Below are 15,642 nucleotides of genomic sequence, written 5' to 3' on the forward strand. Positions count from 1 at the left end.
GGGTCCCCACGGGCTGAGCTGACCCCTCGGTTCCTGTCCAGATCCTAGAGAGATGCTGTTTCCTTCCCTGTCCTCTGCCAAGGGTCGTGCCCAGGCTACTAGCACGTGGTAGGGAGGGAGGCTGGTGCAGCCCCAGGTCATGGATGTCTCACTGGCCAGGTCAGCTGGGCCACCACTGCTGGGGGTGAGGACAGACAGGCAAGGCACAAGGCGAAGAGGGGCTGCAGGAGCTGGTAAAGCTCTAAAGAAGTTAAAACAACCAACCCAGTGGGAGGATGACCACAGCACAAAGGGAAAGCTCCTCGTTGCCACTGCCTGCAGGCCCTGCTGTCCTGGCAGCAGGTGAGAGGTGCATTTAGGGCAACAACTTCAAACCTTTGCTCTCCCTCTTTCTCAGCACCCGCACTCGGCACAATTCCCACGGCTGCTGGGTCTTTGACACTGAGCCCTGACCAAACCATCATGGTCAGGGTGCCAACACCGGCAGGGTCAGGCTGCCAACAGCTGCAACAAAGCACTGCCGGAGCTGTGGGGGTGGACACGGATGGAAAGCACTGCCGCAAGCCCGGCCCTTTGCCACCTCCCCCGGACACCCCTCTGGCTCCAGGGCAAAGCATGGCCAGGCTGCAGCTCTGCCGGCCTGGCTGCTGTCTCCCGCCGTGGAGAACCTGCCTGTGTGCCACTGGAGCAGAGAGGGAAGCAGCGGGTGGGCAGTCCTGGCTCTCCCCTCTGTCCTGCTCCATCCTGTCCACCTAAATTCAGGGAGAAAGTCCTTTGGTGCTGAGGTGAGGGAGCCCTGTCCCAGGCTGCCCAGGGAGGGTGCGGAGGCTCCTTCTCGGGAGGTTCCCAACCCCACCTGGACACGTTCCTGTGCCCCCTGAGCGAGGGGAACCTGCTTGAGCAGGGGCTGGGGCTGCAGCAGCTCTGCAGGGCCCTTCCAGCCCCCACATTCTGGGATTCTGTGATTCTACAAACCCTGGTTTATGTTCAAGCCAGCACAACACTGCCTGTAGCCTTACCCCTGCATTGATGAACTGTGTTTGTGTGCCAGCTGTGTGTGCTCACCTCGCCACGCTGCCAGGCTGGGCTGAGAGGCTGCGAGCAGGTGGATGGATGCTGCCGGTAGCAGCGGGACACGTCTCTCCCACCGTGGACCTGCTTTGTGCAACTTCAGAGGAGCAGGAGATGCTGCCCCAGCCTGGCACGGGGCTCCCAAAGGACCAGGGCAGCTGCAACATGCAGGGGCAGCTCTGGCAAGCCTCAGGTCCTGAGGGGAGGAAGGTGCAAGCGAGGGGCGATATAAAGAGCTCAGGTAGCTGGGTTGGGATAAGGGGCTGGGGAAGGGTCTCATGCCGCCCCTCTCTGAGGGAAGGACTCAGCCTCTCACACCCCAAGGGCGAGCTCTGGCTCTGGGGCACCCACAGCCCCCCCACCCTGACGGCAGCATGGACAGCCCGAGGGCACAGAAAGCTCTTGTTCCCAGCAAGTCTCTCATTTCAAACCCAAACAATGAAATCCATCTGTTTCTAGGCAGCTGTTTACACGGCCCTGGCGTTGGGAAGGCAACAGGAGCCTCACCAGCAGCAGCCAGCACAGCCCTTCCCTCCTGTGCGGAGCTGAGAAGTCATCAGAAGTCAACCGTATCCTGGCAAGTGACCTGTGGTTAACGACAGCCATGTGTTACCCCAACAGCTCCGGGCACGAGGCAGGATTGGCCTTTTGTCCTCTCCTGCCTGAGTCCCATGCTCCTGCTCTACAGAAAGCTCTTGTGTTACCAGCACAGGCACTGGAGTGCAGCCCAGTGCCCTCAGCCCCAGTGTATGCTGGCACAGTCACCCCAACACCTTCCACTGTGATTACAAACGTTGCCTTTGGAAATGTTTCTGCCTTCTAGTCTCATCCCCTGCTTGCCCCTGACCTGCTTCCAAGGGTGAAGGCTCTCCCCAGAGAGACTGACACGTGCTCGCTCACCTCCATGAGGCATTTGGAGATCTTTGGGCAGAAGGTGCAGCCTCTGCCGAGTGCAAAACGCTGTGTGTGAGTAAAGGAACAACTTGGATGGACTGCAAATATACTCCACAGACTATTTTATATCTGAAGAGCCCCGTGACAAGAACGTTGCCGTTCGCAGACACTCAGAGCCAGGCAATGCCAGAAGGCAGGCTGCCCGTGGCCCTGCAGCTGCACTGCCAAGCAGGAACCACACACCCCTTCTGCCCTCCCCACCACCCCCTGAACGCCTCCTGCACCTCCCTCCCAAGGGCCTGACAGCCTCTGCTCACCTTCCCCAGTCACTCCCACTCAGGGAACAAACTACCAGGAAAGAACAGCTGTTATCAGGAGTTACTATGTTGGGTTTTTATTATATTGCAATGGTCTCACCACACGTGGGATGGGTTCAGCTCATCTGCAGGAGCACCGAGGCTCAAAGCCCAGCACAAACCCCCAGCCCGTGCTGGAGGCCCTCAGCAGAGTTTCTCTCCCCACAGCTCCAGCTTTGCTCGCTGGCCAACCTAAAGGACAGGGCAGGGACACCGAGGGGACATTCCCTGGTCCCCTGCACCTCCAGCCCCGGTGCTGCTGTTCCTCAGAACAGTTCATTCCGCTGTTCAGTTCATCCACCCCACCCTCGCCCTGCCTGCTGGGGATCAAGGAACAACAGGACACTAGCACATGGATCTTTCCCTTTGCAATGCTAGTCTCTACAGTGAAACAGGATTCCTAACTGCTCAGCTGAGTTTTGCTACATCAGAGCTGCACCAGAAAAAGCAGGAGCCCTGTAACAGCCGGAGAAGAGTTTGCAGAGAAAAGTCAGGATTAAACAGCCAGCTTGGGAATATGCCACTGGAAACAGATGAGAAAAGAAACACAGTTGTCTTTTACAGTCTGGCAGACGCTGGAATGGGTGCAATTCACAGATTTGTCTTCTCACTCCATGTCTGTGTCTGGTCCCACCATGATCAGAAGAGGCCTGGCCCTCCACCCTGACCAGGCACAGGCTCAGGTGCCTCTGGCAGCGGGGAGAAGAGGCTCCAGGGCTCACCCGCAGCTCAGAAAACACTGGTGCCTTCCTCCAAATCCTCCCCACAAGGCAGGGCAGCAGCAGGACCCCAGCACAAGGCCGACCGCTGGGGGCTACGCTGCTGGTGCAGGTCCATGGGAACCACGGGAAGCCAGGCCAGCTGCCTGCCCTCCTGGGAAGCAGCTGCCACTTGGATGGCAGACAAACCACTGATGGAGACGGGTTCCAAACTGCCAGCAGCTCCCAGGGAAGTCATTTACAAAGTGCCACTGGTCCTTGGAACCAAACGGAGCGTCCGGTTTATCTCACAGCAAGCACGAGCCCCGCAGCTGGCGTACGCACAAGGACTGGAGCGTTCAGTCTCTTTACAACAGGCCCCTTCCTTTTTAATCCAAAGGAAAATGAAACTGAAGTGAACCCAGCAACAAATTAAAAGTGCAGGAGGTGGGTGTGGAGCTCAGCCCCCTTTGTGCATGCCGATCAGACTGGAGAGCTTCTCACAGTGCTCGAGTTTCAGCGACTCCGCTTTCTGCTTCAGCCGCTCGTCCCTGTACAGCTTGGCCAGGTTCGACAAGTCAGACTCTGCAAGGTGAGAAGCAACGTGTGTGAGGATGAAGCCACGAGCCTACGTTAAATAACCCCTCCTCAGGGCTTTGTTATCCCTGTGGCACACAGGGGCTTCTACTAATCCACCTTGTTTCAGTGCAGCTGGCCGTGTTGATGGTTTTCTTTAAGGAGAGGCTGCTGGGTGTGAGCAGGCTGGTTGCTGGGTGTGAGCAGGCTGGCTGCTCAGAACAGCACTTTAGTTCTTTATATTGATATGGATTTCTATTTCTGTTTGAATTCTATTCATTTGTCACTGCTTGAAAACTCAGTCTCAACAACCCCCCTTGCCAACGCACCAGCAGGGCACTGCCCTGAGCGCCCATCCACAGAGAGGACTTTCAGGTGTAATTATTGGGTTGTAATAATTCAAGTGCCCAGAAGGCATTACAGACCCTTGTAATTGTTGATATTGATGACAGGCAGGTGAATGGGCAGCTGAGGGACTTGTCTGAAAGGCCTCTGTGCCCTTTCATTAACAATCTCAAATGCACTTGGTATATTTTTTTCCCCCCCTTCTTCTCAAAAGCCACATAAAAGTGAAACAATCCCACTGTTGAAATTATTTCCCTCCAGGGATGCAGAGAAGTTTCTTTTGCTGATTAGCTAAGGAAGTCTTGATGTGTCTTTCTCCCTGAAGAATAACTGAGATGCAGGATTAGATGCACCTCAGGGAACAGTGCTCATTTGTTTCTGAAAAGTTCAGCACTTCCCTAAGCACGGGCTACCTGATGACAATGGTGTTTCCAAAGGGCTTTTATACACCTTACAAGTCCCTGATGTTATAAATGATCCAGAGTGGGGACCCCTTCCACAGGTCCTTTCCCCAGTCCCTGTCCCACTGGAATCTAAAGCCATTTAACCCTCCACCTGCTTATGGAAAAGCTTCCCACTCTGGGAGGCAATCAGGGGGGTTCCATCTTTTCCACACATTTGTTCCTTTTTAGGACTTCCTTAAAAAGCTCAAACACTCAATCCCAACTAGATCTCCTTATTCTCCCTGGTTTCTCTGTTGGTTTGGGAGCTCTCTGCAGTCTGACTTTAGAATTGCGCTGTGGTGGCTGAACAATCTCCTGGATGAAACCTGGGACGTGCTTTTGTACTTCACTGCATCAGCTCCACAGCAGACCCCAACTTTTACACACCATTCTGCTGTGAAGGGACAAACCCATTCCCATTTAACTAATCCACGTCTGTTTTGCTGCTGTTAACGAACCTTCAGTGAATATAAAAGGTCTCCCCCTTACCAGCCATTCAACTGACAACACATAAACTGTCCCCACCAAGTGCAACAAGAAGTAACAGACTAAAGTTATGAAGCAAGACTAAGCAAGCTGACTAAGAACTGTCTCAGCATGGCCAGAGAGCTTCTCCCCAGCAGCCCACCTTGTAGTCACAGTTTATTTGTACAGCCTTGGCTGGACTAGAGTTAGCAGAGTCTCAGCTCGCTGGCCTAGATGGTAAAAACTCTGAAAAACAGGAGGCTGTTAATTACAGTGGTCTCCTCAGGCTCCTGCTAATTGTGGGCCTTGTAAATGCATCTGCAGATGTGTGGCTAATAAAGCCTCGGTGTAGAAAGCTCCATTGTTCTGCTGGCATCACTTGGCTACCTGACTACCAGCCTCTCTCAGACTTGCAAACCCTGCAGCCCACTTTTGGGCTGTGGCCCTCCTTAGCTCAAGGACAATGTGGCAGAGATGATGTGGTGACTTTCAGTTGCACCAGGTCAATGAAAAGGATCTTTTCTGTGGGAGGTAAGTTCTATCCCTTTAGCAAGTCTATGTATGAAGCCTATATTCATGGTTATTAACAGCCACATTATGCCCAGAGGCTGCTACTGCCAGCTACAGATGCTCAGAGATCACAAAGTCAAGCACAGCAAAAACTAAAGGACTGTCTGGGATCTTTATGCTCTTACATTATGGGTTCTCTCCTTTTCTGACTTCAGAGCCTCCATCTGTACATTTCTCTTTAAAAGCCAGACTGGTGACTTTTAGGTAAAAGAAAATAAACCAAAAGAGTCCCTGGCTGAAAACAAACCATCCCAAACCTGTACATAGTTTGGAGTCAAGGAGACTATTGTTATCTCAAGGGTAGGGTTAAATGAGGCTCAAAGTGTGCGCTTCAGAGTGATGCAACTGCTGAAGAAAACTGTACACAGGGGCAAAGTCACCTTTTAGCAGCATGCCAAGGACAGTTTTACACAGCAGTGTGTGACAGCAGCCTGCCTGCTGCTTTGCAACACGTGCACGGAAACAACAGCAGCACTTTGTATTTACTGGCTTGGAGGCCAGGAGTTCTTCAGCTGAGTAAAAAACGAGCCCCAGCTTTCCACACTCCAAACAGTCCTTGTGATGTTGTTTACTGTTTGCAGAGCTCCAAAAGAAGCTGGGATTTGTTTTATTTTCAATGAGCTACATTAGTAGTAATTAAGAAAGATGCAATACACGGGGTTAAAGTAGAAGGCTGTACAGCTGCCACTGAAGGGATGAGGGCTGAGGTGAGAAGAATGACTCTGAATGCTCACATTTGTGTGTTCTCTCTTTCTGCATTCAGTTCTTGTTTTTAAAAGACAATGACCTGAAACTCATCTCAAGATAGAAAATGCAAATAAGTGCACAAAACCAAGCTCAGAAGCAGCCTCTGAAAACTGATACCAGGGACACCTGAACAGGGGTGAAGGTTCTGAAGAAAAAGTCAGATGACCTTCCCCTGGAGCCACTCAAAGCAAAAAGGACTCTGGTCCAGCAAAGGAAATGTGCCATAGGTGACGCCTCAATATCTTTTCTAGCCAAGCAATCAGTGAGAGCTAGATAAATGCAGTGGCTACACGTGCAAAACATCCTCACTACGAGTTACTGAAGCATAAAAGCTGAGTGGAAAAAGTGGCTCAGACGGTAACATCTATTTTCCCCTTGTCTCTCAGAAAATGAATTGTGCCAGACCCTCAAGAACAGTAAATTCAGTGGTAAGAGCAGATGTGAGACACGCCAGGGCAAGGTTTGAGAGGTCAGAGCAACCAGCAGTGCTTGGTGAAGCACAGTCCTTGTGCAACCAGCTTGCAGGAACCCACCCCTTACTTACTTTGCTGTTTCTCCTTCCAGCAGCTGGTCTGGATGTAGTCTATGTAATCCTTTTCAACCGTTTTCTCTAGCTCTTGGAGTTCTGCTCCTTGGTAATTCTTCTCAAAGTTTTTATCAACATAGTAAGGCACCTGCAAGTTCTCTGTTTCTCTGCTAATCACGTGGCCTATGGACCTGGGAAAACATCACGGCAGGAACAGAGGTTTTCAGCGGTTCAAACAGAAAGAAATCAAGAGATGTTTCTCCCCGTTAGCATTTCCAGAGGCCAGCGGCTGCAACAACCTCTTTACCGTTGCTTTCTGCAGGACTACAGCTCCCTCAACCATCCAGTGAGGAAATGACAGGCCTCAGGCACAGCGAGCTGTGAGCTACAGACAGAACGCCCCGACTAAGAAAGAAACCACGGCAAAATATCTAAGGCTTGGAGAGATCTAGAAAGAACTGCCAGCACGGCTTCCAAACACTGTGCTTGTTCTCAGCAGCTTCAGTCAAGGCACTTCCAAAACATGAGAGCAAACTTTATCTGTGAACAGAAGCTCCACACACTTTCTTCTGTTTGCTGGTCATTTCTGGCAAGATAGGTCCAGAAATCCAGGGGAACTGATAACAAACAGGGAGGGTACAAGAGAGGCACAGGGCCCTAGTGCTGCTCAGGGCACAATGCCACTGGGTCTGGATTTCCCCCAGTTTCTGGATCCTTTAGTAGAAATAAAAATTAAGGGAGATTCCAGTTACACTTTCCTTTTGGGTTCCCTAATTGTAAGTGGAGTGGGGCACGGGCTATTCCAAAGAACACACAGCCCCTGTGACACAGGCACTGGATTCAACTACCCTCATACTGAATTTACTGTCCTTATTTGAGCAGAGACACCCAGGCATTTTTTCACACTGCTGCCCAGACAAAAAGGCAGGCAGCCAAAACACAAAAGTTTACACTCTACTCAATGGAATCCAGTTTGCCCCTTCCATTTCCTGGAGTCCTCTTCTCTTGCTTGGTCTCAGAGGTGTGTGCTCTCTTATATAAACAATTTCTTTTAGGTTTTAGGCTGTTAGGGTTTTTTTAAGGATATGGTTTAGAGAAACAGAACAATTGTGTAGCAAGCTCAGGGCTGACTATCTCAAATCAACAGGAGAAGGGAGGTAGTGAAGAAAAGCAGGAGAGATTAGCTGCTCTGGGGTAGTGTGAGAGGTTTCACATGGCACTGGCAGATAGCAAAAACATTCTCTGGGAAAAAAAACACCAAACCGAACAAACCTCACCCAAAACCACAAGCCCTCTCCTGTTCTTAGGCTGGGCCAGCACCCTGACAACTTGTGGTACAAACCCACAAAGGGTTTTGGGCTACTGTGACAGTGGTGCCCTTGGAAGGGGGCAAGGGGGGTGCTTGCAGCACTCTGCTCCTGCTGTGCAGCAGGTCCTCCAAAACCTGCCCACCCCAACTCCTCTCTCAGCAAAAGCAGGGAAGGTGACTGAGCTGAGCTCCTTCCCACTGAGAGCTTCCCTCCAGCCAGCACTGGATGCTGAGAAAAGCAAGGCTGTGTTCTTCTGCCCCATGAACTCAAACGACTGCAGGGCTGGTGGTGCTCCCTCTGCTTCCAGAGCTGACCAGTTCTGTTTGCCCTCTGCAACCCCTGGGGTCCTGCTTCCTTACAGATGTCAAACCTTTCAAGCCTTTAAGGGAAGCTTGACAACTGTCCCAGTGGGAAGGAGCCTCCAGAGCACATTTGGATCTATCCTGTGAACCACAGGCAGCATTTTTTAGTTGCTTTGCAGAGGAATCTCAGTGGTGGTCCCATACCCTGGGGGGCTGGGCAGAGCAGAGGCTGATCAGCACTGCAGCTGAGCTACACCCACATTCCTGCTACTGGATCACAGAAACATTTCACACCAGTTGAGAAAGCTTGCTGGCTCAGTGCCTCTGTTTCTCCTCACCTGGGGACTGCTTATACTGCCTTATTTACAAATTGGCACCACTTTCTGAAAAGGCAGCACATTTTGCTGTCAAGGCCAACTTCTCTCTGCCTCCTTATCACAAAAATAGAGAGTAGAAACACGTGTTCTGAAAGGACTTACGATTTGTAGAACAGGCTGTAGGGAGGGTTGGTGGCCATGAGCTGAGTTATAACTGACACTATTATTATGATGAAAACAGGCATCAACTGAATAAATGCAGAGTATGAATTCTGAAAAGAAAACAGTGATAATTAGGAGTGAAGCAAAGATACAGATGGAAAAGGGTGCATCTGTTCACAGACAACAGGCTGTCTACCGTCAACCAACAATGTATTAAATGGAAACTGGAAAAACATGAAGCACTTCTGAATTTGGAAAGGGAAAACATTGTAATTGCAGACTAACCTTTATTAATCACCTCAGGAAATTCTCTTTAAAGAAGCAGTTCTCTTTTGGTTATGTTTTCATGATGGTTCTTTGCCCCACTGCTTCCTGTTCTGTTGCCCACAAGGATACCTGACGCAGCAGTAGGTGGGATCCATCTGCCTTAGTGGAGCTCTCTCTAGGCTGTATCAGGTTGATTTTTTTTCAGAGCCCAACTACAGAGGGGGAAAAAATCACCTTCCTTGGAGAAGGACCTCATTAGGTTAACAGACTGTCTCCACAGGAGGATTTTCCCAAGGCAGGTGGCATGTGTGTATGTACACTTGCAACAAATGACACCTTGTGCCTCACCTGAAGGTTTCAGTTGGTAGAAATGTATCCCAGAGCTTTCTTGCTCTGGGCTGAAGAAGCTTGTGCAGCACCTGAGCAGAAGTTTGATGCTAATCTATTGAAGGATTAAATCCATAGCAAGGACAAGCCAGTACTTATGAATTGGTTATCAGTCCATATTTGGGGTAACTGTTGGATTACCAAACTCTCAGAGCTTGCAAAAAGCAAGCATCAGCAAAACACCTGGTGCCAGAAACTCCAGGGGCTGTAATCTCATCAGTACCATCTCTTTTTGAAGTAGTGACGAGTACAAGACAACCCAGTCACTTTCGAAAACGTCCCTTCTGGCTGCAGCTCGAGGATAAACACTGAGAGTTTAAGGATGGGGAGGTTTGTCCTGCCTTCAGGTGTGTAAGTGGATCCCTCACCCTGGTGAAATATTTAAGCCCAAGAGATCCCTCCTCCTGGCTACCTGTGGCCTGTTTTCCTCCTCCTCGTGCTCCTGTGTCCACGCTCTCTCATTTCGGTGCCTCCGTGGATAATAGTGAGCATCTCTGGCTACGTTAGAGAACATATGGATGTTTCCTGTTAAAAGAAACCACAAGTCATGATTTCCATCCAGTTGCTGGGACTCACAGAGCTTCTACCTGATTATCCAGGCCTGAATTACAGCTGTGTGTGACCTCTGCTTAAAAAAGCACAAACACACCCTCGCATTTACACATCAATCAACATGTTCCAAAAAGTGGACCAGAGGCACTGTAGGGTTTGCCCCAAGTCCAGCACAATTTCAATCCGACTGCAGGAACCTGCTGTAATTTTCATCACTGCATCTCACATCTCATCTTTGGCTTTGTCACACTCATGTTGTATCCCCAGGCCACAGGTTATGGCTTCCCACAAGTACTGAACACCAACTTCTACGCTCATTCCTACTTCCTTCAAGCTATTTGTAGTTTCACTTAATGGTTTTATAACAAGGCAAGATATTGAAAAGTGAATTAAAAGAGGACAATTTAGGATCTCCTCCTTTGCACACCAGTGTGGTTGATTACTTTTAAGAAGTAAAATGAGGAAGGGATTGCATTTGCTGCTTTCAATTGGAAGCTTCAACTGATTTTACTAGTACTAGCTGATCTCTCCTCTTTTGACATTCACAATGCCTTTGTGTGAGAGAATTGAGATTTATGGCCTTGTCTTGACAACATTAGAAATGCCAATCTATTTTTAAGCCCTGGGAAAGATGGCACATGATTTTATACACTTTACATCGCTCTTTCTCTCAGTTTCCCAAAGAGTTCTGTGAGAAACCTGTGCAGAGGTGACCTTTGCTATTGTGTCACAACTTGTGTTTCACTGCTTGTTCAAAGCTTTCTCCCAGGGTTTGCAGTCAGAGCTCCAACGGAGAGACAAATGAGGCTGGCCTGAGGAAGGAAGTTTCTTTCTTGGAAAGGAAAGTTTACTTCTACCATTCAGTGCTGCTCAGACAATATCTCATCAAGCCCTGAAAAAAAGCCAGGAGCAAGTGTGGGAAGAAAAGAATGGCTTTTGCAGGGTGCCTAGAAAAACACTCTTCCTCAGTTCTCGACTTCTCAGAGAATTTCTGCCAGTGGCTTCTTGTCTTCCACGTCCCACATTTTTTGGAGGCAGAAGTTCAACTTGTAGCCTTTGCCCATTATAACTGCCACACTATGCCATGTGGAGAGTCTCCTTCTAGGCCTCAGGACACTTGATATTTCATATAGAGGAAAAATGCACGATGAGAACTAAGCCATCAGCCTGCCCACAACAGCTACACAAACAAGTTTACCCTGACACCAACATTTCTGACTCAAGATTCCCAGCAAGCCTGGTGACAGCAAGGTGTCACTAAACAAAATCCATCACGATGCTGCAGCTCAGAACAAACTTCAGCCCATGCAGGCAAGTCCTGCTTAGGACACTTCAGAGAATGTGCACTTTCTACCAACTATCTGGACATCTTCTTCCTAGTTACTCCTAGCAGAAACTGGGTGGGCTTTGCCTATTTGGAAATCTACTGAACCAACCATTTTCTATCACTTTCAACTCACTTTTAGATTAGGAAAATGTACTTCAGATCCCAATACCAGTTTGGGTGGGAAACTACTGTTTACTACCAACACCTATTAGCAGGAAATCATCTTTTTTCTTATTCTTTGCCCCTTTGATAACATTTCCCATTCTCTTCTTCATGCTTCTCTGCCTGCTAAACCTGCCAAGCCCAGCACCCAAATTCTGCCCACAGCTCCTCAGTTTCTTGTCCTCAGCTCTAAGAACCTCTGTTGCCCACAGCTACATAGCTCCAAGCTGGAATAACCCCATGCTGAGTTTGTCTTGCTCTACACATTTCCCAGTCAAGTTTTGAAAACATTTTGAGGTCTCTTTAGCTGCAAGATGCTACTAGAAAAAGGTTATGTGAGGCTTCTAAGTAATTCCTGTTATCTGTGGCCTTGGGCTGTAGTAACAGGCATGTATGCTGCTTTATGGCAAAACTTGGTGGTGAAAAAGAATCACACAATCACAGAATTGATGAGGTGGGAAAAGAAGCTCATGGAGTCTAACCAGTAACCCAGCATTGCCAGGCACAGATCACTAACCATGGCCCCCAGCACCATGTTTACACAGCTTTGGCATCCCTCCAGGGATGGGGACTCCACCACTGCCCTGGGCAGCCTGGCACAGGGCTTGACAACCTTTTTGGTGACGACAATTTTTCCCAACATACAATCTAAACCTCTCTTGGCACAACCTGAGGACATTTCGTCATCCTGTCAGTTGTAGCTTTGCAGAAGAGACTGACTCCCACCTCATTACCTCCTTTCAAGGAGTTGTAGAGAGTGATCATGTCTCCCTTCAGCCTTAACATCTCTAGTTCCCTCAGCTGCTCCCCATCAGCCTGGTGCTCCAGACCCTTCCCCAGCTGCAGTGCCCAGCTCTGGGCACACTCCAGCCCTCATCAGACACTGCCAGGAAGACCCTTGAGCTCACCACACTTTTCAGATTTACCTGTATTCCACTGATCTTGCAGTATCTTTCCATTTTTAGCACAAATACAAAAGCCAAGGCTGGACTGAAACATGCACAGAACTGCTAGAGGTACAGATGTGCTGTTCAGTTACTGGCTACTGCATCTTCAGGAAGAGCCAGCCTTTCCTGGCAGGCAGCACTTCCTAAGCTAAGAAGTTTTCCTTTCTGTACAGTCTGCAAGCTGTATACATTTTCCTAGTTCTAGAGGCACTGAGACGACAACACCAGGAGCTGCTGCCATGCTGTACTGGAAGGCAGGAAGGTGTCTCAAGTACATCACCACCAACAAAGACACTTCTGATCCCTTGCCATTCACTGTTTAGTTTACATCCCATACCATCGCTGGCTTCAGACAATGGAGGGAATAGAAGCAGCAATAAAAAGATCTTCAGCTATAACTGGTATGAAAATGTTGCCTACCCAAGAATCAAACACTATAAGTCTTCACCAGACTAAATTATTCCTACCTCTAACTAGCACTGTCACAAACTTTGAAGAGAGGGTAGCAAAATATCCCAGACCCACTAGCAGCTCTCTTTTCTTGGAGCATTTCTGGGCAGCCAAAGTGCATTAAAGCAGCTTCTCCAGTCACAAAAAGCTAGGAAGGGAGAAAAGAGTAAATCCAAAAAGGTTTTTGCTCGTTTCAGATGCATCATCAACTCCCTGAGCAGCACCAAGAGAAGCTGAACTTCCCTTATGGTCTAGAGTCAGTCCCCTACATTGCAAAACCACCACAGACAGATACTGACCTGTAGGGAAGTGTCCACCAAAAAACACATTGAATATTTCTTCTGGTGTAATGTCTGCTTCAAATTCTGTGTAGTAATTATAGTGCCTGGCTTGGCCAGTGCTGACATGCTCGTGGTTGCTTCCGAATTCATCGTATCGTAATCGTTTCTCGGGGTTGCTCAGGACTGCAAAAGCATTACCTATTGCTGGAGAGGGAGTGAAAAGAAGTGTTACATGGGCATATCATGCACAATGTCTCACACTTGTGCAAACAGAAGAGGAAAAAAAAGCCTGAACGGGCAGAGAAAATTTGTACTTGGCCAAAGATTGAGTTCTTTTCCAAAGAACTACCTGTGATGGAACCGATGTCCTGCAACCACTGACAGCAGGAGAAAGACAAAAGTGTTAAAGTCTATGCAGAGAGGTGAGGTGTTTGTAAAACAGAGGTGAGAGTCCACTTCAGCCAAGAGACTGACTGAGAACGTGACATCTGATCAAACTAACCACGGATATAGACTTGCATGGACAGTTAAGGCAAAGTTAATAACTGCAGAGAATTAACTAAAATGCAAAAGCATATTCCAAGTGTTTCTGTCAGCAGAGATGCCCGTGAAGCTGCACAGTGTCTCTATTTCATACTCAGGTCAAACCACCCAGGGGTATTTGTTTGGTTCATCTTCCACCTCCATCTTTGACAGAACACGGCTGTAAAGTTCACTAAAACACACAACCCTCACACACACACAAAAGGATAAAGAAAAGCCTTTCAAAAGCTCCTGATTCTAACAGTCTGTGAATTAATATCTCACTTTCCAGTGCTGTTGCAGACAGCTGCAACACAACATGGAAAGGGCAAATGATGTCAAGAGCTTAGATGCCAGCATCCTTGATATGGGCTTAAATTGCAACACCACTGGAAAGTCCAGGTGCAGAATGCTAGACTCCAGGTTCCTCTGCTTGCATGTGTACATACACAGGATGTATTTATGACACAGAGCAGCTATTGGTTACACAACAGCACACTCTCCTGCATGGCCAGTGTAATTCCCAAGCATCATCCTCAACCCTCAGCAGGATCTGGGAATGACACCGGGACTACCCTTCCCTTTGGTTCCGAGGGAAATCCGCATTCTGGAGATTAAAAGGCAAATCTTGCCGAGCAGCTGTGGGATTCTGTGGAGATGCACCTATCTGTAAACCCAAGCTGCTGTATGGGCCTGCGTGATGCGTTTATATAAGGCACAGGAGTGTAATCCCGGGGCAGCCTGTCCTCGTTTTCATCTTGCTTTACGGCTCTGGGAAGCGGCCCAGCCCCCTCCTCACCTTTAAAGGCTTCCGTGGCCCCGGGAGCGCGGTTCTTGTCAGGGTGGAATTTCAGGGCCAGCTTGCGGTAGGCTTTCTTCAGCTCTTCCTCGCTGGCATCCCTCTCCACGCCCAGAATCTCATAGTAATTCCGACACCTCTTTATTCTGGAAGCGTAACACAAGGTTACGGGTACCGACACCCGCCTATCGCCACGCACCGCGCGACCCCGGCCCCCGCCGCCTCACACCGAGCCGCTCCCCGCGCTCCCGGCCCCGGCCCCGGCCCGGCGGAGCCCCGCCGCAGCCCTCACCGCCTCACGCCGTCCAGCTGCTCCGCCGTGTAGGTCATGGCGGCCGCGGCGGGCCCCGCGCCCCCCGCGCCCCTCAGCGCCCGCCGCCCCGGCCCGCCCGCGCCGCCATGTTGAGCGCGGAGGCGGCGGCCGCGCGGGAGCCGCTGGGTGCGGGAGGCTCGGCGCCGGGGAGCGGACTACAGTACCCAGCGCCGGCTGCTGCCGGGCCGGGGAGCCGCGGAGCCGCACAGCCCCCGCGCAGGCCCTGCAGAGAGCCCTACGGCCCCCTCACAGCCCCGCCACAGACCCCTCACAGACCCCCCCATGGCCCCCTCACACACCCCCCCATGCTTCACTCACACCCCCCCCCATGGCCTGCTCACAGACCCCCACAGCCCCTTGACAGACTCCCACACAGCCCCCTCACACACCCTGCCACAGCCCCCTTGCAGACCCCCTACAGCCCCCCCACGGCCCCCTCAGAGACCCCCTACAGCCCCATCACAGACCCCTCACAACCCCACCACAGCCCCCTCATAGACCCCCTCATGGCCTCCTCACAGAACCCCTAAAGCCCCCTCACACACCCCACACAGCCCTCTCACAGACCCCCCACAGACCCTCACACACCCCACACAGCCCTTTCACAGACCCCCTCACGGCTTCCTCACAGATCCCCCCCCAGACCCCCATAGACACCATACAGCCCCCTCACAGACGCCCTAAAGTCCCCTCACACAACCCTCACAGATCCTCACCCCCCTAGACCCTAACAGCCCCCTCACAGACCCCACCCCTCCAGCCCCCCATGGCCACTCTCTGAGCCATGCCAGGGTCCGGTGCGGGTTCAGCCTCAGCCGCCCGTATTTTGCTGTGGGCAATAAGAGAGTGAGGG

The 15,642-nt window shown here is 50.5% G+C and overlaps 1 protein-coding gene across 1 annotated transcript; it reads right to left on the reverse strand.

Moving 5' to 3' along the window:
- Window positions 1-2,333: 2,333 nt before the first annotated feature.
- On the reverse strand, window positions 2,334-14,851 carry DNAJC18 (DnaJ heat shock protein family (Hsp40) member C18). The gene is made up of 7 exons (XM_062002446.1): window positions 14,769-14,851; window positions 14,477-14,622; window positions 13,174-13,359; window positions 9,849-9,961; window positions 8,783-8,892; window positions 6,710-6,882; window positions 2,334-3,604 (listed from the first exon to the last, which is right to left on the reverse strand). The coding sequence occupies exons 1-7, from the start codon at window positions 14,804-14,806 to the stop codon at window positions 3,480-3,482; spliced, it is 891 nt and encodes a 296-aa protein (XP_061858430.1). The 5' UTR covers window positions 14,807-14,851; the 3' UTR covers window positions 2,334-3,479.
- Window positions 14,852-15,642: the final 791 nt, after the last annotated feature.

Source organism: Colius striatus, chromosome 9 (genome assembly GCF_028858725.1).
Source record: "Colius striatus isolate bColStr4 chromosome 9, bColStr4.1.hap1, whole genome shotgun sequence".
NCBI lineage: Eukaryota > Metazoa > Chordata > Aves > Coliiformes > Coliidae > Colius > Colius striatus.